Raw genomic sequence first — 26,269 nt, 5'->3', positions numbered from 1 at the left:
ACTGAGTTATACTTTTGGCCATCACAGCATCCCATGACAATGAGTTCCACAGATTAGTTGTGCATTGTGTGAAAAAGTACTTCCTCTTGTTTGCATTAAATCTGATGCGTATTAATATCATTGGGTTTTTGTATTGTGAGAAAGGGTAAAAAATAACACTTCTCTATTCACTTTCTCCACACCATTCATGATTTTATAGACCGCTAACATATCCCTCCTTAGTTGTCTCTTTTCTAAGATGAACAGTCCCAGTCTTTTTAATCTCTCCTCATATGGGAGCTAATCATTTTTGTTGCCCTTATCTGTACCTTATCCAATTCTAATATCTCCCCTTTGAGATGGAGTGACCAGAAAGTATTCAAGGTGTGGGCATACCATGTATTTATATGACATCATGATATTTTCTGCCTTATTATCTATTCCTTTCCTAAGGGTTCCTAACATTCTGTTGGCTTGTGCTGCTGTACATTGAGTAGATGTTTTCAGAGAACTATCTGTGTTGACTCCAAGCTCTCTTTCTTGAGTGGTAACAGCTAAATTAGAATCCATCATTTTGTGTGTACAGTTGGGATTATATTTTCCAATGTGCATTAGTTTGCACTTATCAACAATGAATTGCATCTGCCATTTAGACATGTTTTGAAGTATTTAACACTTTGCCCTTTTTGGGCCAAAGCCCACTGAAATCTATGGAAAAATCTCATTGACATCAATGGAATCTGTATTAGGCCCATAGAGTCTTTCATCAAAGGTTAGAAGTCACAAAGACTAAATAAAACATTACAGATTTATGTCAGTATAACTACGTCACTCAGGGGAGTGGAAAATGGGCTTCTCACATTGACAGCTACCGCCTCTCAGAGAGGTGGAGTACTTACGCTGATTGGAGAAGCTTTCCCATTGGCATAGGTAGTGTCTTCACTACAGTGGTACAGTGCTGCAGTTGTACCGATGCAGCTGTGAGTGTACACAAGCCCTAAGACACAAAACTTCCTTGCACAGCAGATGAGAACATTATTTATTTGACAACTTTACAGAAGGGGAAAACAGACAGACACAGAAGAGTGAAGTGACTTCACAGAAACTAATGTAATTTAGCAAGTTACTACTTGGATATTTGGAATGCTGATTTGAGTGCCCAAATGTGGAAGCGGTTGCCTTAATTTAGGCACCCCAATTTTGAAAGCTCCACTCACAAATTATACAGGAAATGGGGCGCTATAATGATGACACTAAAGATATGTCTACACTTTGAGTTGGCGATATGAGTCCCAGTTTGAGGAGACATACCCACACTAGCACTCACTGAGCTAGCATGCTAAAAATAGATGGTAGCCATGACTGGAGGAGCTAGCCACCCCATCTACATACCCGTCTGAGGCACCAGGCACATACTTAAGGCACCGAGCACCACCCATCCCTTGCGCTACTGCGACTACACTATGTTTAGTATGCTAGTTCAAACAGAGTTAGCAAGGATATATCTTCTCAAGCTGGGAATTACATCCCCAATTTGAAGAGTAGACATATCCTAAGCCAGGTTTGGCCAAACCTGAGTGACACTGCGACCCCATATGCCAGGTTGCAACACCCAGAGTGGGGAGTCAGAACCCCCACAGGTTCTGCTGCTGCAAGGAGAGTACAGGCTTGCTCTCCAACACCTCCCTCACCCAGGGCCTTCCCTCCACACCAGGCCAAGATTAGGGTTGTGGTGTGAGGGAAGAGGGTCCTGCTGCAACTGGTCAGTTCCCCCTCGGCAGGGAGAGGAGGAGGAGGATCATTGCCTGTGATTTTGCCATCCCTCTCCCCCACCCTGCAGTGAATTTGGATTCTGGATGGGTCATACAAAGGAAAAAATGCATCTGGTAAGTCCCCTTAGTATAAAGTTTGGGAACCACTGCCCTAAGATGAGGTCATCAGGTTGATCTGTGGCGAGATCCTCTCCTGAAATCTTATTAGAAGTGCCAGATTTATTCTTTCTTGGTTTAAATTCATCATGCCTTTCCTCACCAGCAAAAAAAAAAACCAGTTTTCTTGAAAGCAGTTATGGATTTTTGTGATTTATTCATTAAAAATAAAAACATATTAAAGGACAAATTCTCAAGAAGTCCACTTTTTGGAGCCACCTGCACATATATTAAAGCCATCTATAATAGTTTAGATTAAGCAAAACATTTAAGGCCTGCTCCTTTCAAGGGATCTGGATTAATTCTCTTGTGTTGGCTGATCTTAACAAACTGACTGTTCCTTAGTGAAAGCCCTAGCCATATGTATATGCACAATGCACATGTGCAAAAGTGAAAAGAGATGTTTGTCACAGAGAAGTAATCTACACTTTGTGGCAGCAGCTGCCCCTCACTTTCATGTCTCCACTCTGAATTTGATAGGACAAGAAGCTTTTGATTTTTTTCTTTCTTGAAACTAATTATATTGGCAAGGAATTATTTTAAACCCCAAAAAACCTTTTTGGTGGAGAATCATGTTTAATCAAGCCTCTAGCAGGCAGTTGCTTTCAGTTTTTTCTGACAGAAGACCTGGATTATCTAGACGTGCTAGATTATGATTTTAATACCACAGTCCTGTGTAGGTAAAACTGAAAAAATGTATCCTTCAAGGAGAAGGCTCTAGCCCAATGGTTCTCAAACTATTGTACTGCTAACCCCTTCCACATGTCACACTCAGAGGCTTGCTCCCCTTTATAAATTAAAAACACTTGTTTTATATATTTAACACCATTATAAATGCTGGAGGCAAAGCGAGGTTTGGGGTGGAGGCTGACAGCTCGTGACCCCCAATGTAGTAACCCTGAAACCCCCTGAGGGGTCCCAACCCCCAGTTTGAGAACCCCTGCTCTAGCCATCTCCCATGTCTTTGCCCCTCTACTCCCATATTTAGTGTTGTCAATTCTTGTGATCTGATTTTGCCAGAAGCTAGGATTGGGTGACAGGGCATGGATCACTTGATGATAACCTGTCTGTTCATTCCCTTTGGGGCACCTGCCATTGGCCACTGTGAGAGGACAGGATACTGGGCTTGATGGACCTTTGGTCTGACCCAGTATAGCTGTTCTTATGATTGCAAGTTGGTCTTGTGATATTTAGTGGATATTTTTACAATCTCCAGCTGCTAGAATCAAGAGATTGCACTATTGCTGCAAATTTAAGAAATTTACGTTTTAAAAAAAAAAACAAGAAGAGATTTTCATTCACTTTTGGCTAAAATACATATATACACAATTGGTCAATGTAGTCTGTAGTTTAGGAGTGCTCCTCAATTCCTTGCTGTCACATAGCAGCATCAGGGAGCCATGCTTCCTACCATTTTTAGTTAGCTGAGATTCCATCCTATCCTAATTGGATGGTGACCTGGCATCAGCAATACGTGCTTTTGTGACCTGCTGACTGGGGGGGAAAAAAGCAATGCAACATACCTGGTTGTCAAACCATCAGCTCCTAGGAAACTCCAGCCAATACAGAATGTTACAATGTACTTCCTCAGCAACATTGGCTACCTCCAGTATGTCTAACATGTTTTCTGCTTTTTACACTGGCTTCCCATTGAATGTCAAGTTCAAGATGCTCTATGGCCTGAACCCAGCATATCTAATATATTGCTTAGACCTGCGGGATAAGGATTGTAGCTGACAACTCCTTCTACCATAAGGTCAAGATTGTCGGACAGAACCATCTCTAGATCTGTTCTGATAGTGTGAAGCAAACTCCCTCAGGAACTAAGGGCCCTCACAAATCCCACCTCCTTCCACTTCCAGGGCAAGGCATGCTTCTTCAAGCTGCCTTCTCTAACATAGACACACAGCAGCATGCACATTTAAAAATACCCAAAGACCTTCCAAAACAGATGTTAGTCATGTTGCTTATTGCAGGGGGTGGAGGATACTCAGCTACCACAGTATTGTGATGTGGGTGGTATAGGAACCTATACAGAACCGGCCCTCATGGTTGTAAAGAAAAGCTTGGAAAGTGAAGAGTGTGGGACCTAATGGCTCAGAAAACAGAAGGCAAATCAAATCCCACACTTAACAACTCCTCATGAATTTTAAACCAATCTCATGATTTTGGGGGAGCTGTTTTGTGCTGCACATATGACTCCTGTGCCCCCTCTGTATTCTCTTCCTTTTCCCCCTCCGCCGCCCCCCTCTGCCGGCAAGAGTCGCTCCCGTGCTGGGCTGGCCACCTGGGCTTCGGCGGGGGCTGGCTGCAGGACTCAGGAAGACGCCTCAGTCAGCCCTTTGCGTTTGGAAACCGAACAGCGGGCAGGAATCGAAACCGAAAGCGGCCGGCTGGGGAAGTTTAAAAGCGCCGTGCGCGTCCCCTGCTCAGCAGAACCTCGGAGGCACGGAGCGGGGCACCCCGGAGAGGCGTGCCCAGGCCACCAGCCTGCCCCTAGCCGGCCCGCACCGACCCCAAGAGAAGCGCAAAGGCTGAGGGTTAGCTACACCCTTCCAGCAAGGGCCGGGCGCAGGGGGCGAACCGCATCCACCCGCCCCCGTCCAAGCGGCTAGGACCTGAGCCCCGGAGAAGCGCAGGGAACCTCCCCCTTCCCTGGGCACTAGGGACTCCTGGAGCAGCGGGGGAGCGCCGTGACCTCAGCCCTGCCACGGTGACTCCGGGCGCAGGAGAGATGGCGGCCCTATCGCCCGACGAGCAGTTCCTTTATCTGCTCTCCTGCTTCAGGGCCCGGCTCACACAGTCCATACGGGTGGCACCGGTGCTGGACCGCCTGGCCACGCTGAGCCTGCAGGAGAAGGAGCGGATCCGGGCGGTCGCTGCGCAGCAGGGCGACCCGCAGGCGGCTGAGGAACTGCTGGACGCGGTGGCGCGGAGCTGCCAGCAGCAGGGCTGGATCCAGCAATTTGTCACTGCGCTGCAGCAGGGGGGCAGCGACCTGGCCGCCTGCTACGTGAATCCCAGCCTGAGCGAGCTGCCCTCCCCGGCAGAGGAGGCCGAGCATGACCTGTGCGTGCACCTGGTGCAGCTGCTCTATAGCACCCTGGTGGACAAGCTGAAGAGCCTGCAGGTCGTCAACAAGTGTGTGGAGAAGGGACTCTTCCAGGGCGATGACCGGGAGCGGGTAGGTAGCGCTGCCCCCTCCACCCCCGGTGCTGGGCCTGGCCGCGGAGCTGCTGCATTTCCACACACCCCTTTAACCCACAGAGCTGGAGAGGCAGCTACCGTGGCATTGTTTGCCCGGCAGCAGGGGTGCGGGGCAGGATTCCCGGGCAGGGTGGTCGAGCCTCATCGTCTCCCTGTCAAAGGAAAGCCTCACCCAGGCCGAGCGCTGCTCGCCTGATTCCCGCCCCGCCGCAGCAGCCGTTCGCAGGGGAGAAGCGCTGCATCTGGGATTCCTTCCCTCCCTCACCGGGCAGCGAGCCCAGGAGAGAAGTACAGGAATGGGCCTTCCCGGCCTCTGGTCCCACCGCCCACAAGCATTCAGGTGACCTGGGTGGCGAAAACCCCTCTGCAGAACTGAACTTCCTCTCCCATTGCTCATAACTGGCGCTTGTACAACATAGGGTGACCAGACAGCAAATGTGAAAAATCGGGTCAGGGTGGTGGGTAATAGGAGCCTATTTAAGAAAAAGACCCCAAAATCGGGAATGTCCCTATAAAATCGGACATCATGTTTGCTCTCCTATTTCCTGCTCTCCTATTCCTGCTGTCCCCCACCCCATATTTGTTAATTGTGTGCCTTTTTTTTTTTCTTGCTGTGTCTTGTGCTTGGAACAGCCCCTCTCTGATAATACACCTGATGACCATCTTTTCATACAAATTCCTCCTCAGAATATGTCTGCTATATCTTTTAACAATAATCCACTAACCAATGAATCTCTCTGTGTATGGTAAAAAAGGTACCATTTTGAGGTTGGAATTTTTTGGGTTCTCTGGTATCTGTTATGAGTGATTGGCTTACATAGATTGTAAGCCTTTTGAGGTGAAAACCATGGCTTGGTCTACACTACAGAGTTAGGTTAAGGTAAGGCAGCTTATGTGGACCTAATTAAGTCAGTGTCTACACTAGAATGCTACTTCCCTGGAAGTAAGTGGCCTGCTACACCAACATAATACCAACCTCCACAAGAGGTGCACCGCTTATGTCAGTGTAATTAGGGCGATGCAGGGTCTGTGTAGACATTGCCTTACTTACATTGACTCTTGGCTGTTGTTCTTGTCAGTTTCAGGGCTCAAAGCAGAAGTGGGGCTCTCAGCTGAAGCTGTGAAACTGACAAGAATGTCAATTTCACTGCTGGTATGCTCCATGCTATGAAATTGAGCTCTTCACTGGGCTCCAGCTATGAGCCCCGTCTGGCTGTCAGTGCCCCATACTTGGCTATTAGTGCCCCTCAATGCCCCACTTAAGTCGTTGCCAGCGCTCCTGGTGAGGGCACGCACCACCAGCAGAAGGAGTGTAGTGCAAATACCAATACCTGACTGAATTACTGTGGTGGCTGTATGTCAACCTAAATTGTCAACCTAATTTTGTAGTGTAGACAAGCCCCCAGTCTTTACTCTCTAAATTGTACAGTTCTGTGTACACTGTGCTAAATAAATGTGTGGATTTTATGGCCAGTGGTCTCATAAATATGGGAAATACTGTGTATGGTTTGGGAACTCAACAAATGATCTGAAAGTGACAGCTACAGAGAAGTTCAGTTGCGTTCTTTTAATAGGTTTGCTTTTGCCTGTTTATCAGTCGACGAATTACTTAAATCACTAGACTGAGCATCAGGAGATGTTTTAGTTCCTAGCTCTGCAACTGACTTCCTGGGAAACCTTGCACAAGTCGCTTAATTCCTCCACATCTGTAAAATGGGGATAATACCTCCTTTGATTGTCTTGTCTGCTTAAGCAGTAATTTAAGAAAGTATCCTCATTTTCTGGCAACCATCTGCCTTGAAAGACAGTGTAAGCACCAAAGCAGAACAGGTATTGTGTGTTATGCTCTAGCATTGCAAGTAGCTAATTCTCAAGCTACAGTCCTTGCCACAGATAAAGCACAGGGTGGGAGGATGGCACACTGCTAGGTGTAGCAGTGTGGGACTCACCCCGCGGCACCTCCTGCTGGTCTCTGTTGGGAATTAGCTCTGCCAGCCTTGGAGCGCCCTCTGCAGGACGGTGATCTGCCTTGCCGCTGGCCCCGTGTCCCTCCCAGGACCCCGGTGCCCCTTTTCTCTGGGTGCTGCCCCCTGGCAGTAACCCCTCAGTCTCCCCTCCCCGGGGAACCCCCACCCACTATCCCCACCTCGCCTCAGTATACGGCTACTGCCAGTCATTGTCTAGCCTCCACGCCTTGGGGCAGACTGCAGTATCAGCCTACTCATCACTGGCAAGGTTGGGTTTGGACCTGCTGCCTTTGCCTACTCCTGGATTGCCCTCTGCAACCACCAGTACCTTTTAGCCCAATGCTAGGCCCCAGCCTGGGGCTTTCCAGGCTGGAGCTCCCCAGCTCCTCTGCCTTTCCCCAGCCCTGCTCCACTCAGGTACCCTGTCTCTAGATCCCTGAAGCCAGGCCCTTCTCTCTCTGAATGCAGAGAGACACTTTTTCTGGGCCTCCGGCTCACAGCCTTTTATAGGGACCAGCTGGGCCTGATTGGGGCATAGCCCAGCTGTGGCTGCTTTTCCCTGCCACAGCCCTCTCCCTGGCTGTTTTAAGCCTTTCAGGGCAGGGACAGGGTAACCACCCCACTACATAAGACTTCAGTACCAGGACCTCCTCCGGACCTGGAAACTGTTCTCAGCGACCAGGTCCGTGGTGGCCACCGAAGGGGCTGATCTCCTCGCAGAGCCCCTGCTACACAATCCCCAGCTCCGTGTGCGGGTGGCGGAGTCCCCCTCGGTGCGCCAGAGGTTGGTCCTGACAGAAATCACCAGAGTCGGAGACCTCCTGGATTACGACCGGGGAGGCTGGCTGGATCCCCTGACCCTCGCTCGGCGTATGGGGCTTTCCAGGCCTTGTACTCTCCGGCGCGTACCTCGGGAGGTGAGGGCTGCTTTGCCGCCCGCTGCTCGGGCCTACCTCGACCGGGTCCTGCACGAGGGCGAGCCCCGCCCACCCTCCACTCTGGACCTTTTCATCGGCCCCTGCCCCGTGGACCCAACCGCCACCCTACGCCCCTTCTCTGTGAGCCGGCTACACGATCTGCAGCCGGTCCACTTCCAAACCGCGCCAAGGAAACACCTATACACGCTCATGCTCCACACCCTTCACTTCCTCACCCTCGTGTCCCACCCCACTCCTGCCACCTCTAGAGGGTGAGAAGCCCCCGTGGGCCAGCCTATACTCCACCCTGGTCCCGAGGCCCGCCGGGGATATCAGCTGGCAGCTCCTTCACGGGGCCGTGAGCACGGGCGTGTATTTGGCGCGGTTTACCCCTGTCCCAGACACCTGCCCCTTCTGCGGCGTGAGGGAGACCCTGGCTCACATTTACTTGGAGTGCACCAGGTTGCAGCCCCTATACCGGCTCCTCAAGAATATTCTGTTATGTTTCTGGCTGCACTTTTCCCCTCACCTCCTTATCTATGCACTCCCCAGCTGTGGCCCCCCAAAGACACAGGACCTCCTAGTCAACCTGCTCCTGGCTCTGGCTAAAACGGCCATCTATGCAACCAGGGAGAGGAGGTTGGCCAATGGAGACTCCTGTGACTGTGGGGCCTGTTTCAGATCCTCTGTCCATTCATGTATCCAGGCAGAGTTCCTCTGGGCGGCATCCACTGGCTCCCTTGACGCCTTTAAGGAGCAGTGGGCACTGTCCGGGGTTCTCTGCTTGGTGTCCCCGTCAGGTTTCCTTCTTTTGATCCTCTGACCTCACTCCCGTCCCTGTTATCTCATAAGTTGTCCCCCGAAATCAGTTGGGTTTCAGGTCCTGTAGATCTTCCCCTTAGGCTGGGGGGGGGGGGATCCTTTAGCAGGAAGCCCGCCCACTTCCCAGAACCCAATAGGTACATAGAACTTCACCTCTTTAACTCCCTGGTGCAGCCCTCTAGCGTAGCTGCATCTTCCCAGCTTGCGGTGTTGATGCTGAAAGTTTTCACGTCCCTCTTGCAAATGTCCTTGAACCTGAACCTAGGTTGTCCCAGTGACCTTGGAGCATCTGCAAGTTCTCTGTACAGGAGATCTTTTGGAATGTGTTCAACCAGTGAAGATAACTAAGCCAATGGAGACATCTGTGTTGGATTATAATGATTAGACTTGGCAATTTTGCTTTCTCAATTATTTTGGTGTGAGGAACTTTGGTTTCTTACTTGATACTTAGAACACGGTAAAGACAGCAGGTGTGGAAGGTATTTAGCTTTTTCTCATGACTACTTTAAGCAGTCCAGGTCTCACCACCATACTGCAGTGTGCTCAGAATGCACATTTAGTGGACCCATATTTTGGTGTTCAATATTAATTTCCCATTATCCCACATACATTTGCTCAGCTGCCCAAATGTGGTGCCTGCCTTCCATATGTGAGAATTAACCTTGTCATCTTGAGATAAGATATCTGATACAGTTGATCTCAGAAAACAGAACTTGTGTACAACTTCTAGTGTGGTGCTAGCTATTAAAACTTCTGGTGCAGTCAACACACCTTGTGTCAGACTCATTGTCTTCTTTAGACTGTTGGTTAGTCCAAATTCATCATAAGCTAGTGCAAAGCTACAGTAGAACCTCAGAGTTACAAACACCTCAGGAATGCAGGTTGTTCAGAACTGAACAAAACATTATGGTTGTACTTTCAAAAGTTTACAACTGAACATTGACTTAAGATGGCTGAAACTTTACTATGCGGAAGAAAAATGCTCCTTTTCCTTTATTTTATTTTTAGTAGTTTACGTTTAACACAGTACTGTACTGTATTTGGGTTTTTTTGTCTCTGCTGCTGCCTGATTGCCTACTTCCAAATGAAGTGTGTGGTTGACTGGTCAGTTCGTGACTCTGGTGTTCGTAAATCTGAGGTTCTACTATATTCAAAGTTGCTGGAGCGCCTCTTCGCCATGTATGACAAGTACTCCATCATCAGCTAAAAGAAGTTCTCTTGTAAGCAGGTGTTTAATTTTGCTAGATGCGCAATGTTGTAGAGTTTTCTATCTGATCTTGTATGGTGATGTACACCCTCAGTTTGCTAGGTGAAAAAGCATGACAAAGCGGCAGAGAGAAGAATATACCAAAGAGTGTTGGTGCCAGAACACATCCCTGTTTGACACCATTGCAGATTTCAAAGCTATCAGAGTGATCACCATCAGACTGAACTGTAATCTTCATGTGATCAGACTGAGGAGGATTGGGGGGCAACCAATTCTCTCTAGCAAATGGAAAAGGCCCTTTCTGCTTGCTAGCGCAAAAGCCTTTGTAAGCTCTACAGATGGGGCTGGGGAAAAGAAAGGAAAAGAGTAACGTTAGACATTATGATTAACTTTCACCCACCGAGCTAAAATGCATACATTGTTCCATGTAAGCAATTACTTTAGTTGCAATGGAGATGTTATACAACCGTAAATGAGAAGAAATATGGCCCCCCAACTGTGAAAGAGGAGTGGAGGTCCATGTGATCCATCTCTCAGTTAAGGGGAGGGGTGTGTGTGCGTGCACGTGCATGCCACAGAATGTGGTCATACCATGGGTTCAGCCTGCAGCCAGTAGGATCTGCAACTTCAGTACCTCTTTATTTCAGCCTTTATTTATACCACCTACCTTAAAATATACCACTGGTCAGACGGTTGCAAAGAAATCATTGTTTGATGCCGGACCTCACAAACTAAGGCCTGGTCTACACTGGGAGGGTGGGGGGAAATCGATCTAAGATACGCAACTTCAGCTACGAGACTTACTCCACGTCCTCGCAGCATGGGATCGATGGCCACCGCTCCCCCGTCGACTTTGCTTCCGCCTCTCGCCGAGCTGGACTTCAGCAGTCGATGGGAGAGCGATCGGGGATCGATTTATTGCGTCTACACTACACTCACCTGTTTTGTATTTTTATCTGTATGTATTCAGACTTCAAGAAGAAAAAAAACAGTTCTGTACATTTTGTCTTTACTATGTTGTTTAAGCCTTTTTTTAAAAAAAATTGTTCTGAGGTTTTAATCTTACTTTGAGGATTTGTTTTCTCCTTCTATTTTAACCAGATCTTAGCTGCAACTGAAAATCGTGGAGATAGGGAAGGTGCACGGGAGTTGTTAAGTAGAATAATAAAGAAGAAAGATTGGTTCTCTCAATTTTTGGCTGTCCTGCGTGAAACTAAGCATGGAGACCTTGCAGATGAACTAAGTGGAAATGTACCAGGTAATTGTTATTTCACTAGTTTAAATTATGACTTTTCACTGGCTTTGCTTTCTGTGCCTGTACTAAGTCTTTGGGCCTAATTCCAGAATTCACTTCAGTGGGACTACTTATTTAAGGATTACTTATATAAAGGTGTCAGGATAAGGCTCTTAATTTCTTACTTACTGACTGACTTTTCAACACATAACCAGACAAATGACAAATTTAATGAAGATTAACTACTTAAATTATAATTCAGTTGCATATTTTCCAGCCAACTTTTATTAACTTTGTTTTGAATACAGTATTTTTAAAATCCATGTAATTTTCAGCACAAAGGCATTCTGAAAATTGTTTTTGATAAACACAAACTGACAGTTTCAGGTTTCTTGCACAACAAAAAGGTTTATGTCTCCCTAAGAACCCCTAGTTACAAATGCATGTACTCTTGAAGATCTCCTATATGGGTAAGACAATCAGAGGTTTCAGATGTTAAATACATTAGAGTAAACAAATCATTCACTCATGTAAATGACAAAATTGAGAGGGCTTTAGTGTTTCAGTTGCTATTAACTATTCATACTACCACAGAATGATTGTCATGTTTTAAGATCATCCTTTCCAGATTGCTGACCAGGATTCTTCAACAGCTAAAAAAGAAGCAGCAGCTCAGATATCTGTTCCAGGATTTAGATCAGTACTCAGCACATGCTGGGACATTTTAGAAGTTTTTGGGACTTTTAGAAGTTTAGTACCAGATTTGTTAAGTCTCCTGTTCAGCCAGGAAGGTCCTGTTTTTTCATCAGTTTTTTGAACTGTCCCCCCATGGCAGCTTCAGCTTCCCCATTTGAAGAGCTGAGGAGACACTGGCTCAGGGGGTTTGTCTATAGTTAGCACATAGGACTTCACCAGGTAAGGCTATGATTAGAATCTTCTAGGCCTCTAAGAGGCATCTCCCTGCTAATAGCAGGAAGCAGCCAGATCCCCCTCTCAGCCCAGGGCAAGCAGCAGCTAGTATCAGGGACTAGCAACCCAACCACAGTCCTCCACCCAGTACAGGACAGGTTGCAACCAGGACAGAGCATCAAGGAGTCAACCCAGGTTGATGCCAGAGCCAGCTAGCAGCATATTTGTTCCCGTGTTCCTAAAGTTCATTCCATGCAGCAGCTTTGTCTGACTTAACTTCTAACTTGCTGTCATTTATGTAAACAATGTAATGCATATTCCTCAAATATGTACATTAGAGTATTAAGTTGTTTGTGTACAAACTGCAGATTTCTGAACCTTCAGCTTTAACGTTGCTCTGTGCAGATACTGTGCAGGGTAAAAAGTTGAAAAAGGCTGTTATTCAGTGCACTGTTGAGGCCAGGTCTACACTACACACTTTGGTATAACTACTTTGCTCAGTAGTGTGAAAAATCCACACCCCTGAGCAACGCTGTTATACTAACTTTAACCCACAATGTGTACACAGCACTATGTCAGCAGGAGAGCTTCTTCCGCCAACATAGCTACCGCCTTTCCCACAATTTGAGGACTTCAATAACTCAGACATAGGTTAGGGGTTTGTTACAGGAGTGGGTGGGTGAGATTCTGTGGCCTGCGTTGTGCAGGAGGTCAGACTAGATGATCATAATGGTCCCTTCTGACCTTAGTCTATGAGGTGGAGTTACTAAGCCAATGGGAGAGCTCTCCCATCGGCTTAGAGCATCTTCACCAGAAGCACTACAGCTGCACAGTTGCAAGTTTATAGTGTAGACCTGCCCTGAGTCTTAGCGCTTTAATTCAGTAACCTGGGCTAATGCAGGCCTCAACAAGACATTACATAGAATAGCATGCAGCAAGTCCATCATGCTGTTATCACCAAAAAATTAATATTTTCCCATGTCAGGAATGCTGTGTGCATGTAGGATATGGTGAGAGTGGATGATGGACCCTCTGAGGGGGTTGACCTGCCCACCTTTTTGTATATGTCTCCACAATTGTAAGGACATCCAGCACTCTAAAAGGCCCTCTGTCGTTGGTGTGTAGTCAAGAACATTGTAAGAAAAAGAGGTGGCAAAATTTTGTCTCTCTGCTCTCTGATCCCAAATGACTTGTTAATGGAAAATGGCTTCTTGAAGTTGTATGCAGAAAGACAAGGTGTGGAAAAAAACCCTCAAAATAAGAGAAATTTAGTAATTTCTCTAATCCTGCAAAACAAGGCCACTTTTTAAAAACAAAAATTTTAATAAATGAACAAAAGTGGAAAACCCTGGAGTGCAGTTTTCTCCAGTGCTTCTGTGTAGAGCACTCATATGTAATTTATCAAACTGCTTTGTTATTACTGACGAATATTCCAACTTTTATGCATTTGGTGTACCCACACTGAAAACTAAAAGTACCACAAGGGTTGAGTCTAAAAGAGGGATGGTCTTTGCATTGAAAAGAATGCAGAACAATGACAGAACATTGTTAAGCCAAACCCTCTATTATGTTTTCTGGATTTATGGACTCACATTATAACACAGGATGAATCCTGCTCGCCTTTATGTCCATGCAACTCCATTGACTTCAGCAAGGATATACAAATATAATAGAAAGCAGAATCTGGCAGAATTTTATTTTCAGACCTAAACAGATCAAACATTTTTGTTTTTTCCCCCCTAGAAATGGTGGCAGTAAGTATTATAAACACAGCGAGTCCAATTTTCCAGTGTAGGTATCTGAAGAAATCATCTAAATCCTATATTTTGACCCTCAGGTCAACACTTAGGACATTTACACCCCTATGTGCTGACTCAGACATGCAAATATGAGATTAGACTTTGTTTAGTCGCCTGCGTTTGGAGAGTGGGCTGCACGTTTCAGTGAAAACAGCTTGTTTTGTGATGCAGTTCAAATTCTATTACTTTTCTAGAAACAGAAAACAAAGAAAATGGGATCAAGCAGCCAGCTACTACAGATGAGGACATGGAAGCTGAAGAGCCGTTGGCCTCTGAAGTGGGGGAGGAGCTGAAGCAGAGTGATGAAATGAATGGTAGTCTGGCCAGTGAGAGCATTATATTAGGAACATCTTTTGAAGACGCTTCTGTAGTTTCAGGTAATGTAATAATGAGTACTTTGTTTTAGCATGTCACATGACATGACAAAACTTCAGGAATTAGGAGTAGCTGAAACCAAGATCTGTAAAATATCAGAGATAGATTTGTTTCAAGTAAGTTCTCTGTAGGCTAGAAATTTCAGTTTACTGAATTATGCTATTAGCACTGCTAAGGGCATAAGTGAAAAGGAGAAAGTACACCCTGGTGGAAGTGGTAAATTCCCACCCTACTCCCCACTGCATATTTACAGTAATATAAACAACTGCTTATCCACTTTGGGCCAAATTCTGCAGCCTTTGTTCTGTCCTTAAGTAAAACTGTCACTTGAATTCAATGAGAGATGCAGTGGGCTAAGGCATGACTAAAAACTGCCACACTTTTAACTGATTAAACACACCTGGAGAAAAATCTCCCCTAAGGCATCAGTAGGGGGTCCAGGAACCATTTTGCTTGCACAAGACAGAATGGCTCAGGAGGACCTGTGCCAAAGCAATCTGCAGCACTCCTACCTGCTGTTCCCATGGAGCAGGGGTCACTCCCATGGAACCAGTGCAGGTTTATAGTGAACATACAGGATTTGCTACTTTAGCATGGCCTTCGTGCTTTGCTCACGTTTGATAAAAAGAGCATCAGTATTTGTCTTCCTCCTGTTTGTAATAAAATATTTTAAAACTATTTGAAAACTAGTGTTAAGATGTTGTTTGAATAAATGTATAATTCTCATATAGGTTCAACAATTATCACAGATTTCAGGTTAAATCAGGCCAGGTCTACATTAGAAAAGGTTTGCTTGTATGGTTATACTACTATAACTATACTGGAAAATCCTCCTGATGTAGGGGCAGCCTATACTGGCAAAAGTACTTTTATGCTAGTATAATTGTGTCTCCACTAGGGCTTTTGCCAGTAATTGTCTAACAGCTTTTTAAGGGCAAATGTTTTCTTTACACCAAAAAGAACATGATCTAATAAGTTAAGTTTGATTATGTACAAACACAGAATCAGAAATAACATTTTTAATTACTTATATTCCCATTGTTTGTGAGAATTCATTTTTGAAAAATGTGCCTTGAACCATAAATAGCAGCAGTACAGGTCCATATGGGATCCGATGATTCAAACATATGCTTGTGATCTTGGAAGACTTTCACATCTGTTACAGGTTCAGATATAGCCCATGTTGATAGTAATGATAATGGTCAAGATAAATCCTGCCTGCCTTGCTCCATATGTGCTGATCCAAACAGGGATTTTAATGGAGCTTCTCATATGAGTAAGGCAAAGAGGGATTTGGCTCTGAAAACTGTAACCCTTGGACAAGGGTAACAAGACAGCTACTTTTTTGTCCAACATAATATAAACAATATATCACAAAGTGTTTGTTTTAAAGTAACTGGTAGATTGATACCTACTGTGACAAAGTTCCTCCTCTATCTTGGTGGGTCCTGCACTTATTGGCGGATTTTCTTGCCTCAGAGATTCACCATGTGGGTTGGGGAACAGCCCAGAGATCTTCCCCTCTGGAAGAACCCACAGTCCAGGTCAATTGGGAGGTTTGGGGGGAACCCAGGCCCACCCTCTACTCCGGGTTCCAGCCCAGGGCCCTGTGGACTGCAGCTGTCTATAGTGCCTCCTGTAACAGCTGCATGACAGCTACAACTCCCTGGGCTACTTCCCCATGGCCTCCTCCAAACACCTTCCTTATTCTCACCACAGGACCTTCCTCCTGGTGTCTGATAATGCTTGTGCTCCTCAGTCCTCCAGCAGCACACCCTCTCAGCTCCATGCGCCTCTTGCTCCCAGCTCCTCACACTCCCACCACAAACTGAAGTGAGCTCCTTTTTAAAACCCAGATGCCCTGATTAGCCTGCCTTAATTGATTCTAGCAGCTTCTTCTTAATTGGCACCAGATGTTCTAATTAGCCTGCCTGCCTTAACTGGTTCTAGCAGGTTCCTGATTACTCTAGTGCAGCCCCTGCTCTGGTCACTCAGGGAACAGAAAACTACTCATTCAGTGACCAGTATATTTGCACTCTACCAGACTCCTGTACCCCACTGGTCTGGGTCTGTCACACTACATAAAAAACATGCTAAGTACTGAACTGATCAGATTGAACTCCCTTTCACTCTTAGGGTATGCCTACACTGGAAACTTCAAAGTGCTGCCATGGGAACGCTCCCGCGGCAGCGCTTTGAAGTGCGAATGTGGTCGCATGCGAGCTCTCTCCCAGCGCTCCTGGTAATCCACCTCCATGAGTGGATTAGCTCCGAGTGCTGAGAGTGCAGTTCCCAGCGCTCGGAGCCTGTCTACACTAGTGCTTTAAAGTTGAAAAATCACCCCCCTGAGCCAGCAAGTTAGAGCACTATAAAAGGTAAGTGTAGACAAGCTCTAAGTAAGGGTCTTTCCAGAACAGGGCCCGGACACAACGACATTCCCTGAGCCTGGTTATGTTTCCATGCCTTTGCTCTTTTCTGGGTGTTGCCCCTAACCTCCCTTCCATCCACACACAACAACCGCTCACTTTAGTGGTGATTTTAGTCTGGGCTATCTGACCCAGATGAGGGTGTGGGTTAGAGCCTGGGTTTCGCTTTCACTCAGGCTGGTAAACCACTGACTTTGCAGTGAGGACACAGGCTGAATCACTTGAATGGTGATAGTTTTCCAGTGTCTGCCCTTGGTTCCTTCCCATGTTCCCAGAGAGACAGACAAATTCTCCCATAATTAATTGGAAAAGAATCATAGAGCAGCTCCATTTAGTGCAGCACAGAGAACATGGGATGTGCCCCCATAAGTCCTCGTGACTCATGCCTGGTGAGTGCAGCACCAGTCATGACCCAGTAACCTCAGGTAGGGCTTTGCATTGTAGCATCTCTCACCCAGTCTCCTTAAAAACAATTTCAGTTTTGTTTGACAAGATCTATTTTCCATACAGTTATGTTGATTGACATTAATTATGCTATAGAAAGATAAGTTCTATAAGACACTTCCATAGGGATGGAGAATGGGGAAGTAGCTACTGTACCCTGTTTTCCACCCCACCTTCCCCTCCACACACAGATTGGAACCTATAGATCCAAGTTTTGCACTATGGGCCAGATTTTCAAAAGTAATTTGCACCCAGCTGCTCCCATTGTGACATATGGCCATTGAGTGTTGAGCTCTTTTGAAAATCCAACCTTACATCTGAGTTCACTATAAATTGATTCCACTGCATTCATTTTAAAAAGGAAGGTTTCAAATATGTCTTACAAATGATTCTCTGATTCCCTCATGTTAGAAATGCCTCACATTGTTTTAATATTGCAGTCCAGCTAATTAGGTTTACAAGATTGTTTACATTTTGATTCCAATACTTTCTCCATTATGTTTGTCCATGTGTTCTACATTTTAGGTGTATTTCCCAGTATAATGTAGCACGAGGGGGTGCTCTTTTCCATTTTATCAAAAGCACAAGGGACCTTATTCTCCACTGTCTTGCACTACATGTGCAATCATTTCTGTCTGTGCAAAGTAGGTGTAAAAGGCTTTGTAAGGAGCAGTGAAGAGTAGGGCACAACAAGCACTCTGAGGGAAGGATAACAAGGCTGATGAAAACGGTCGAAATATCAGCCTCTTTGTTTTGATCATTTGGGGAAGGTATACTTTTTTTTAAAGTAATTTATGAAAATGACCACAATTTTAAAATAGAGAATGTTACTCTTCTTTCACCTGAAAAACCCTCTTTCATTTTGGAAAATGAGTTCTCTTTCATTTCTCTTCTAATGGATTCTCTTGAGGGAGGGTTTTATACTGTAGCTTGCGATTTAAATGTTAGCACAGAGAATATATTAACATTTTTTTAGGGCCAGATTTTGGTGCTGCCCTTAGGGATGTGCCAGAAAACCTACACCCATAGTGGAGCAGCTGATCTCTTCACTGGGAATGTAGAGCCTTTCTTGTCCGGTCACTCATTAGAAGTTAGACCAGATTATAGTGGCCATTTTGAACGCCTGAATGGAGTGGTTGGTAGACTCACTCCAGGCCCCAGTGACAGGTGTTCACATCACAAAGCAGCCATCAGTGCTTGTGCCCTTGGTGGTGGTCTCATCAGAGAGGACAGATCAAGAGTAGATATTGATGGTGGCTCTCCAGGACAAAGATAAAGATTGCTCTGCAGTTGCCTCTATTTTATTTGTTCTGTGGACAAATAAGAGGATTAATTTCTGGTATCAGCCACCTTTCAAGGGCACTAAAACTTGCTTTAAAGAGAGCAAGACCAAGCTGTCATGTAGTCCCTGGCTTGGGACATGCTGACCATGAAACAGATTACTTCTCCCCCCACACATTTCTCACCAGTATGCTTGTATCATATATTTAAAAGGTACCATTCTCAGAAGCAAGTGTAACTTCTCTTTATCCAGAAAGTGCTAGATCTCATTTTTTTATCAGAAGCTTTTATTATTAATGATCCTTTTGTTATGTGGATTATTTGTTGACTACAGCAGGACACATGTATATGAGTAATAATGGATTATTCATTGAAAACCTACTAATAGGTAGTATTGGCCAGGTGTTCTACTGCCTTGCATCTTGTGTAGTCATTTAAACCTGTGCAAAGTAGATGCACACACTACCCTCTGAACTTGTTAGTTTTCTATACTTGCTTTGCAGTCACTTTGCACAGATGGAAATAACATAAAAAAGCTGCAAGGCAGTAGGGAATCAGGTCATGTGGGCTAGATGTTTCAGAAAAGTTCTTCATCCATTTAGACACCAAAATAGTTGAGCCTTTTTGAAAATCTGACCATACTGTCAAGCTTATAATTTAATTCTGCCATATCGTTGTCCTCCAGAAGAGGGCGGGCTAAACATTGAAATGAGTCTGTCATACCAGAGATTTTCATTGCAGTGTTCAAGTCTTCTAGCAGGTATAACATAATTGTTACTTTCTAGTTTTATTTGGAAATTGTTTAGTAGGTTAAATGTTACCTCTTTGCCGTTAAACAACATGAAAAGACTTTTTTTTAGTTGTGCTACTTAAAAGGCACCAATGTAAAAGTCACTTCTGGCTGAATTTTTTTTTTTTTTTTTTGCTTGCTTGTTTGTTTTTAAATCTACTATAGATACAAATAATACCTAAGATTACATTGGCTGAAAAAGAGTAGAAGGGAACATTTTTTTTCCTTTTTTCAGTTTTCATTCTTTCTTCATTTGGCAGCACTTGGTTTATAGTCGTTTTCACTTTTTTTCCTTTTATAGCTATTGTTAGTCAGTGTCCCTACTCTTCCATGCAGAAACAGATAGGTATGAAATATGATTGTTAAAATAACCCCCCCCCCCCCCCCCCAAAAAAAAGCCAGGGGGATTCAGGGGCACGTGTAGAATCAAACTAAGTTTAAACACAGTTTCAGAAACTTAGATTTCATGTTGAAGGAGTCTCTTTAACATTTTTTTGGAGAAAATACACTTGCCTTAACAAGTTGTAGTATGATTACAACCACAAAGTACATTTAATTGCTAAGGCCCTGATCCTGCAAACACTTGAGCACATGCCTCTATTAGAGTAGCAACAACATTATTTTCAGGAGTCAAGGAAAATGAGATGAACTATTAACAATCTTTGGTATAACTTGTATGCTATAACTGTAAGTTGGTGGTGTTGTGTGCTGTGCTTTAGCCATGTTTCACCTCAGTGGTAACCAAAGTGACATGGCCAGATATAAGTGTAGTCAATAGAGTGCTTTCGGACCCTGTGGAACAATACTGTGTAAGTATAAGATTTTCACTTAGTTTTTAGACTGAAATTTTAGGTTTAAAATTAATCAAATGAAATTTTGTCTTAAGCTCTGTAGGAGAGGAGCCATGTCTTCATATATGCTTACATAACTGCAAGCACAGTGGGACACCAGACTAGATTAGGGGCTCTGGATGGTACTGTAATACAAATAATAGATTTTTTTAAATTTTACTAAGTTCCAATCAGTTACACATGTAGAAGTCAATTAAAGGCAGTGAGGTTGTAGGGACTGAACTGACCTATATAGCCTTTCTGACTGGTAATAGTAATACCCAAGAAGGAAAGCTCATTTTGTCTCTTGATACTTCATTGTTTGCCAAGCTGGCAAGGAAAAGCAAATCCAGGTATTGAGCTTGTTAATAAGAGGCTTACAAGCAAGTCTTATTGGAAGTTAGATTTGTCACAGTAAACTTCTGTAACTTGTTAGTTCTTGCTGTTTTTATATTTATATATTTCAACAAGATAAACCCCAAGAAAAAACATTAAGAAATCTGACAAGATACGTTGTGTCAGCTTTGGGAGTGCAGGGTACATATGTAAATGATTTTTATGACTGACCATAAATTAGACCAGAAAGTGCTGGTGAACTTCCTGTACACTTTAAAGAAATTTGAGGTCCTAGCACATTCATGTTTAACTTCAACTTTCTGTATTCTGTTATTGTCTGGTTATGTCTGTAGCCTAAAGTGTCAAAATAGGTCTCCCAAGGAATCATTTTTACTTCTACAGTTTGCAAACCACAAAGTCTTTAGATTTATTGGGAGATGGGCGTCTCTACAGGTTACCACAGCAGTTCTTCCTCCAGTTCACGCAAAGCTAAATGCTGGGCCTGGGTCTGGCCACTTTGGACTCTTAAAGCTGGAAAATTGCCCTATATAGGGGCAGGCAAGCATTCCCCCTGACAGTATGGAATCCTCCTATGGCATAGCTGATTCTATACTATCTGCACCTCTCCCTCCTGCGCACCACAGCCTTGGTATAGGGAGCAGGACTGAATGCTTGGTTCTCCTCTAGATTGTCAGCCACCACAGCCTGTTGCTGCAGCTAACATAACTTGGAGCTCCCCTCAGCTTTTTGGCATGCCTTTGTTGAAATACAGTGTTAACTACAAGCACGCAGGGAAATATTCTTATGTCATAAAACATATAGATTTATTTTTAATGTTATCTTTTACAGAGTCTGATGTCAGTTTGCCAGATGCAAGTGTCAGTTGCTTAAATGAAAGCATGGGACACAGTAGCGCCACAAGTGGTGATTCAGGTACGATTTCTTTATATATTCTAGTAAGCGTGAAATAAGATGTATGGGAGCAAGCACATGGAGTGTTCTGTACCAAGAACGACGGTTTCATTGTGAGCTCCAGCTTAGTCTGTAAGCTCTTCGGGGCAAGGACTCTAGTTTCATGTAACACAGTGGGATCCTGACTGGGTCCTCTGGGCTCTTCCATAATATAAATGCCTAACGATATGCGACGTGCCATAAAGTAATTCATCACTTGCCTTTTCTGCAACTTCCCTCAAAGTAAAGTGCATCCCGGAAAAGAGAGTCAGTTTGTGCTCAGCCCCTGAATAAGGCAGTGAGAGGGAACAAGTTTTAGCAGCACTTTGACTGGTTATGTTTTGAGGGATCTAAGGGCTAGGGACAAGATTTTTCAGGAGCAGCTGTGTGACTTTAGGAGAACAAGTTCCACTGAAAATTAGAGAGACTTGTGTTCCTAAATCACTTAGAGCCAGCTACACAAAGGTATTTAGGCACGTACATCCAACATTTAGGCACCACTGACATTCACAAAATCACTGCTCAGCTGCCACCTATGTCCCCTAGACACCTAAGTTTCCGCTAGTCAATGTTTGCAAAGCTGACTAATTGCTGACTCCACCCCACAGCTAGCCAGCTCCTCAGCGCCCTAGTCCCAGAGGACACACAGCAAGATTTTCAAACTAAGAGGGGGAATGCCTTGGGCAGGGACTTGAACCAACATCTCTCACATCCCAGCTGAGTGCCCTAACCACCAGACTGTTGAGTATTCTGAGGGGTGGCTCTCTATCTCTCTTGTTGGGACTGTTCCATTTAGTATAAATAACTAAATATTGATTGGGCCAGAGAGAGACTGATTCTATAGCCCACTGGTTAAGGCACTCACCTGAGAGGTGGGGAAGATAGGTTCAAGTCTCTGCTCAAGATCAGACAGAGCAGGGATTTGAGCTTGGGTCTCCTACATCCCAGTGCCCCACTCACTTAGCTCTTGTGCATATGCACTCTCTCACTCTCTCTTCTTTTGCTCCGCCTCCCCCCTGGATTTTTTTGTGAGAAAGGCCTCTGTTTTGAGGGCGGCACCAGCCTCTGGCCCATCAGTAAGGGATTTAAGGCCAGGATTAATAGGAATTAGGCACCTAAATAACTTTGAGGCTCTGGCCCCAAAGACCTGTCCCTTTCCTGTGCATTTCATTCCCGGCTAGTTTAGATGGCTCCCTGCTCAGCTTGCTGGTTTCTGAGGATCACCTCCTTAGGTGCCTCACTCTCCCTATACAATACATAGCCTAAGCACCTAACTCAGGGGCTGAGAATTTCACGAGGCAGCAGGGTGGCTAGGGATTAAGCGCTGCAACATGAGCAGAGCAATACCTAAGTATCATTGTGGATCTTCGTAGGCAGAGCTCGGTTGCCATCAAAGGGAAACCTTTTGTTTTCAGGGATCTAGCCCTAATAAAGATTGCCTCTGGCTCCCCTTTGTGTGGTGGCTGGGAACAATCTGGGTCTCCAGATATAACCAGCTGACACAATCTGTCTAATAAAACCAACATAAGGCGTTCATGAAACCAATATTAATAATATGAAAGCTTCATATAGGGCCTGGTCCAACACCAACTGAAGTCTACGAAAAGATTCCCATTGACTTCAGTGGGCATTGGGTCAGGCCATCGTGCTATATATGTTCAAAATGTACAAACATTAATCACTCAGGGTATGGGATAAAAGGGGTTTTAAATTTTTTTATTAATGTGTTAACTTGTTGAAGGTGAGCCCTGGGGTTCACCAGGACCAGTTAACACATGCTAAAATACAGCTTGCTCTGTCTACAGTCGGGTTTTAAAAAGATGTTCGTTAAAATATGTTTGCTAACACAATTCTTGATAAACTATGGTTTGTTTGTTTTTACTCATCTAGCAAATCTAGTGAAGGCCAATATTAGAGCTAAGGAGAGAGAGAGGCCGCCTGCTAATGACAAAGTTTGGTATTTTAAATGAGTGTCAAGGGCGCTGTAATACTGTCATCAGTGGTTTACTAATAGTGTCTTATTGTAGTGAAGTTTTTGTCCTTCACTTAGGTTTGATGGCAGTTTGATATTCAAAGATAATTTTTCTTTAAAAAAAAAATGGAGGTTAGGAAAAGGATGCAAAGCAAGAAATACTGATCGTGTGAGTAGATCCAGCACAGCAATTCATATGAGCCTTTCAGGGAAACAGCTAACTGGGAGAAAAGGACATCGCATAAAGGACATTATTTAAAAAAAAATTAAATCTATATGTTTATCAAAAGAGAGGAAAAAAGATACAGAAGAAAGAGAAATATTTTCCTAAAGCGGTTAGGTTAGTTTGAGGATTTCAAGACGTTGAAAGTTAACCAAACAGACAGGTGATACAGTGCTAGTTTCAATATGATTAATCTATTGGATTTAGCCAAGCAGAAAGCAAACAAATGCACTTCCTCAAAACGGAGCAGTAGTAGTTAGATGACTACTGCCAAGCACTCTCTGGTGTGAATTTTCCTTTGCTCAGATAGTACTGCACTCAGACTAAAAGATAAAACAAGCGAAAAACACTTAGAAATGGAACCCGGATGTTTCCATCAGCAGTCTTTTCTCAAGGTTCATTAAATTCTGTTAGTTTAGTTTTATTTAATGGAATCAGATACAAAAAATGGGACACATTATACACAAAATAAGTAACAGTGATGTTAAAAGCCCTGCAATTCTTCATCCAGTGATCTCATCAGACAATGAGAGCGGGGTTTGGGGTTTGTTTTTTGTTTAGTGAAAGAGTGTCTTTATCTTTGCTGTGGAATGTAAGCACTTTGAGAACATATAAAGAGAGTTCTATAAAAATATGGTTGAAAATAAAATAAATCTTAAATAAATGTATATACAATAGTGTAGAAATAAGTTCTGCCTTTTAAAATGCAGTAAGTTAATATGCATCAACTCAGGGCTTGATCCTGTTCCTGCTGTCTTTGTGCTGCGAGATTAGCATTGAGCCCATAATGTCACTCAGATTATGTCTACACTGCAAACTGAGGTGTGGTTGCACCATATTCGCATTGCTAGCCCTTGCTGCTGCATCTACTCTACTCTTTTCAGCCATGCTAGCATGGATATGCCTGCCTGTGCTGCAATCACACCTCAGATTGCACTATAGACATACCCTTGGGAGGCAAGTGAAGATGGGATTGTAGCATGGGGAAGCATACCTGTGCTAGCTTTAATCTAGCTAGCATAGGTAACAGCAGTGAAGGCGTGGCAGTAATGTAATTCATGTGGGATTATACATATCAATGAAAGGTTAGCAGTATTTCAGGAGACATGGATTTCCAGAATCTGGACTACTTATTATGGACCAAATCCTTGGTCCTGCACAAAGCCCAAATAAATGGGATATGTGAGCGGGGGATTCTATGGCGGATGACTAAATACAGAGCAGCAGTAGAGCTGTACAAAGGCTACTACCGCCCCCGGGCTGCCTTAGCGTCTCCAGTCACTATACTCCCTCCTCACACAGTGGTTTTGGTGGTGGATTCTCAGTTTGTGGATCATGTACCGAAAAGCTTTGCTTCATACTTAGACAGACAGAGTCCTTACAGAGCCCTATGGTATGCAGAGATTGTTTCCTTTAACATCCATCAATAGAACTATACTAGCTCACAGCATTCGAGGACTTACTTCCACTGCCCTTACTTGTGTTGGAGGATTTGGCTCTATAGGTGTTAAGTAATAAATTAACACATATAACTGGCTTTGCCTATTTCCTGATTATGTTTATTCTGAACAAGCCTCTGACTGGGCTGCTTTTCAACCCAGGAAGTCCCTTAGATGAATTAAAGTAAAACTTTTGGACATGTCCAGTTATCTACGCCAGATTTTTCTGTTAGTATAAGGAAAATTGTTCAGATTTGCACAAGACGAAAGCAGTTACATGGAGAGGCCTTCATTTTACTCGGAAAACATATGTCATATTTAAATTTGTATTATATTTAAACTTTTCCCATGTTATTTGTAGAATTTGCTGGTGATTTCCTCTGTTTGACTGTATTTTTCCAATCTCTTAGATGAGGACAATATGGACAAAAGAGCTTCCCCTGAACCAGAGCTGATTCTCAGAGATTACCAGATGGAGGTTGCAAAACCAGCACTGAATGGGGAGAACGTTATAATATGTCTCCCTACAGGCAGTGGTAAAACCAGAGTGGCTGTTTACATTACCAAAGAGCATTTGGATAAGAAGAAAAGAGCATCAGAGCCTGGAAAAGTTATAGTACTTGTGAATAAGGTATCCTGTGCCATTATAACAGGAATAGCAGATTAAAGCTTTTTGCATTATCAGAAATGTGGGGCCAGAAGGGACCTCAAGAAATCATCTAGTCTAGTCCCTGAGCTGAGGCAGGGCCGTGTATACCAGGTTAATATTAATCTTTTAAATTAAGCACAAATCATTATGCCAATAAACTCTTTGAATCGAGCTATGTTTAAGAGGGCAGTGATCCAGATTCTGATCTCCATTACGCTGGTGTAAATCCAAAGGACTCCCATTTACATCAGTACAACTGAGAAGCTAATCTGCCCTATCAATTATATAGAGAAAAAAATTACCATTATCTGTGTTACTTAGAACAGTTTAGATGAAAATTGAAAATATTATTTAAAAAAAATCAAAATGTATGTTTCATCATTATGATATTTTTATACCTGAGTTTGATAATGAAGGCCATCTGCTGGGTTTCGCTTTTCTTTGTAGCAATTTTTAGCCAGTTTTTCTGAGTGGTTCTGTTGAGGAAGAACAAGTTTAAGTTTACAGCACTGCAATGGAATGTATAAATTAAAACTGTTCTCACTGAAATTTTAAAATACTATACAAATATTTCTATTCACATT

At 44.0% G+C, this 26,269-nt stretch overlaps 1 protein-coding gene across 1 annotated transcript in view; it reads left to right on the top strand.

The window, feature by feature from the left end:
* Window positions 1-4,598: 4,598 nt before the first annotated feature.
* IFIH1 (interferon induced with helicase C domain 1) overlaps window positions 4,599-26,269 on the top strand; it is a 38,751-nt gene continuing 17,080 nt past the window's right edge. Inside the window, exons 1-5 of the mRNA XM_065412872.1 lie at window positions 4,599-5,091; window positions 11,129-11,285; window positions 14,164-14,346; window positions 21,301-21,384; window positions 25,447-25,667. Of these exons, the coding sequence (XP_065268944.1) occupies window positions 4,642-5,091; window positions 11,129-11,285; window positions 14,164-14,346; window positions 21,301-21,384; window positions 25,447-25,667 (1,095 nt within the window). The 5' untranslated portion in view covers window positions 4,599-4,641. The remainder of the gene's footprint in view (window positions 5,092-11,128; window positions 11,286-14,163; window positions 14,347-21,300; window positions 21,385-25,446; window positions 25,668-26,269) is intronic.

The sequence above is a fragment of the Emys orbicularis genome, chromosome 11 (assembly GCF_028017835.1).
Source record: "Emys orbicularis isolate rEmyOrb1 chromosome 11, rEmyOrb1.hap1, whole genome shotgun sequence".
Taxonomy (NCBI): domain Eukaryota; kingdom Metazoa; phylum Chordata; order Testudines; family Emydidae; genus Emys; species Emys orbicularis.
Note: the sequence above shows the minus strand (reverse complement) of the source record. Positions and strands in the feature narration are given on the sequence as shown.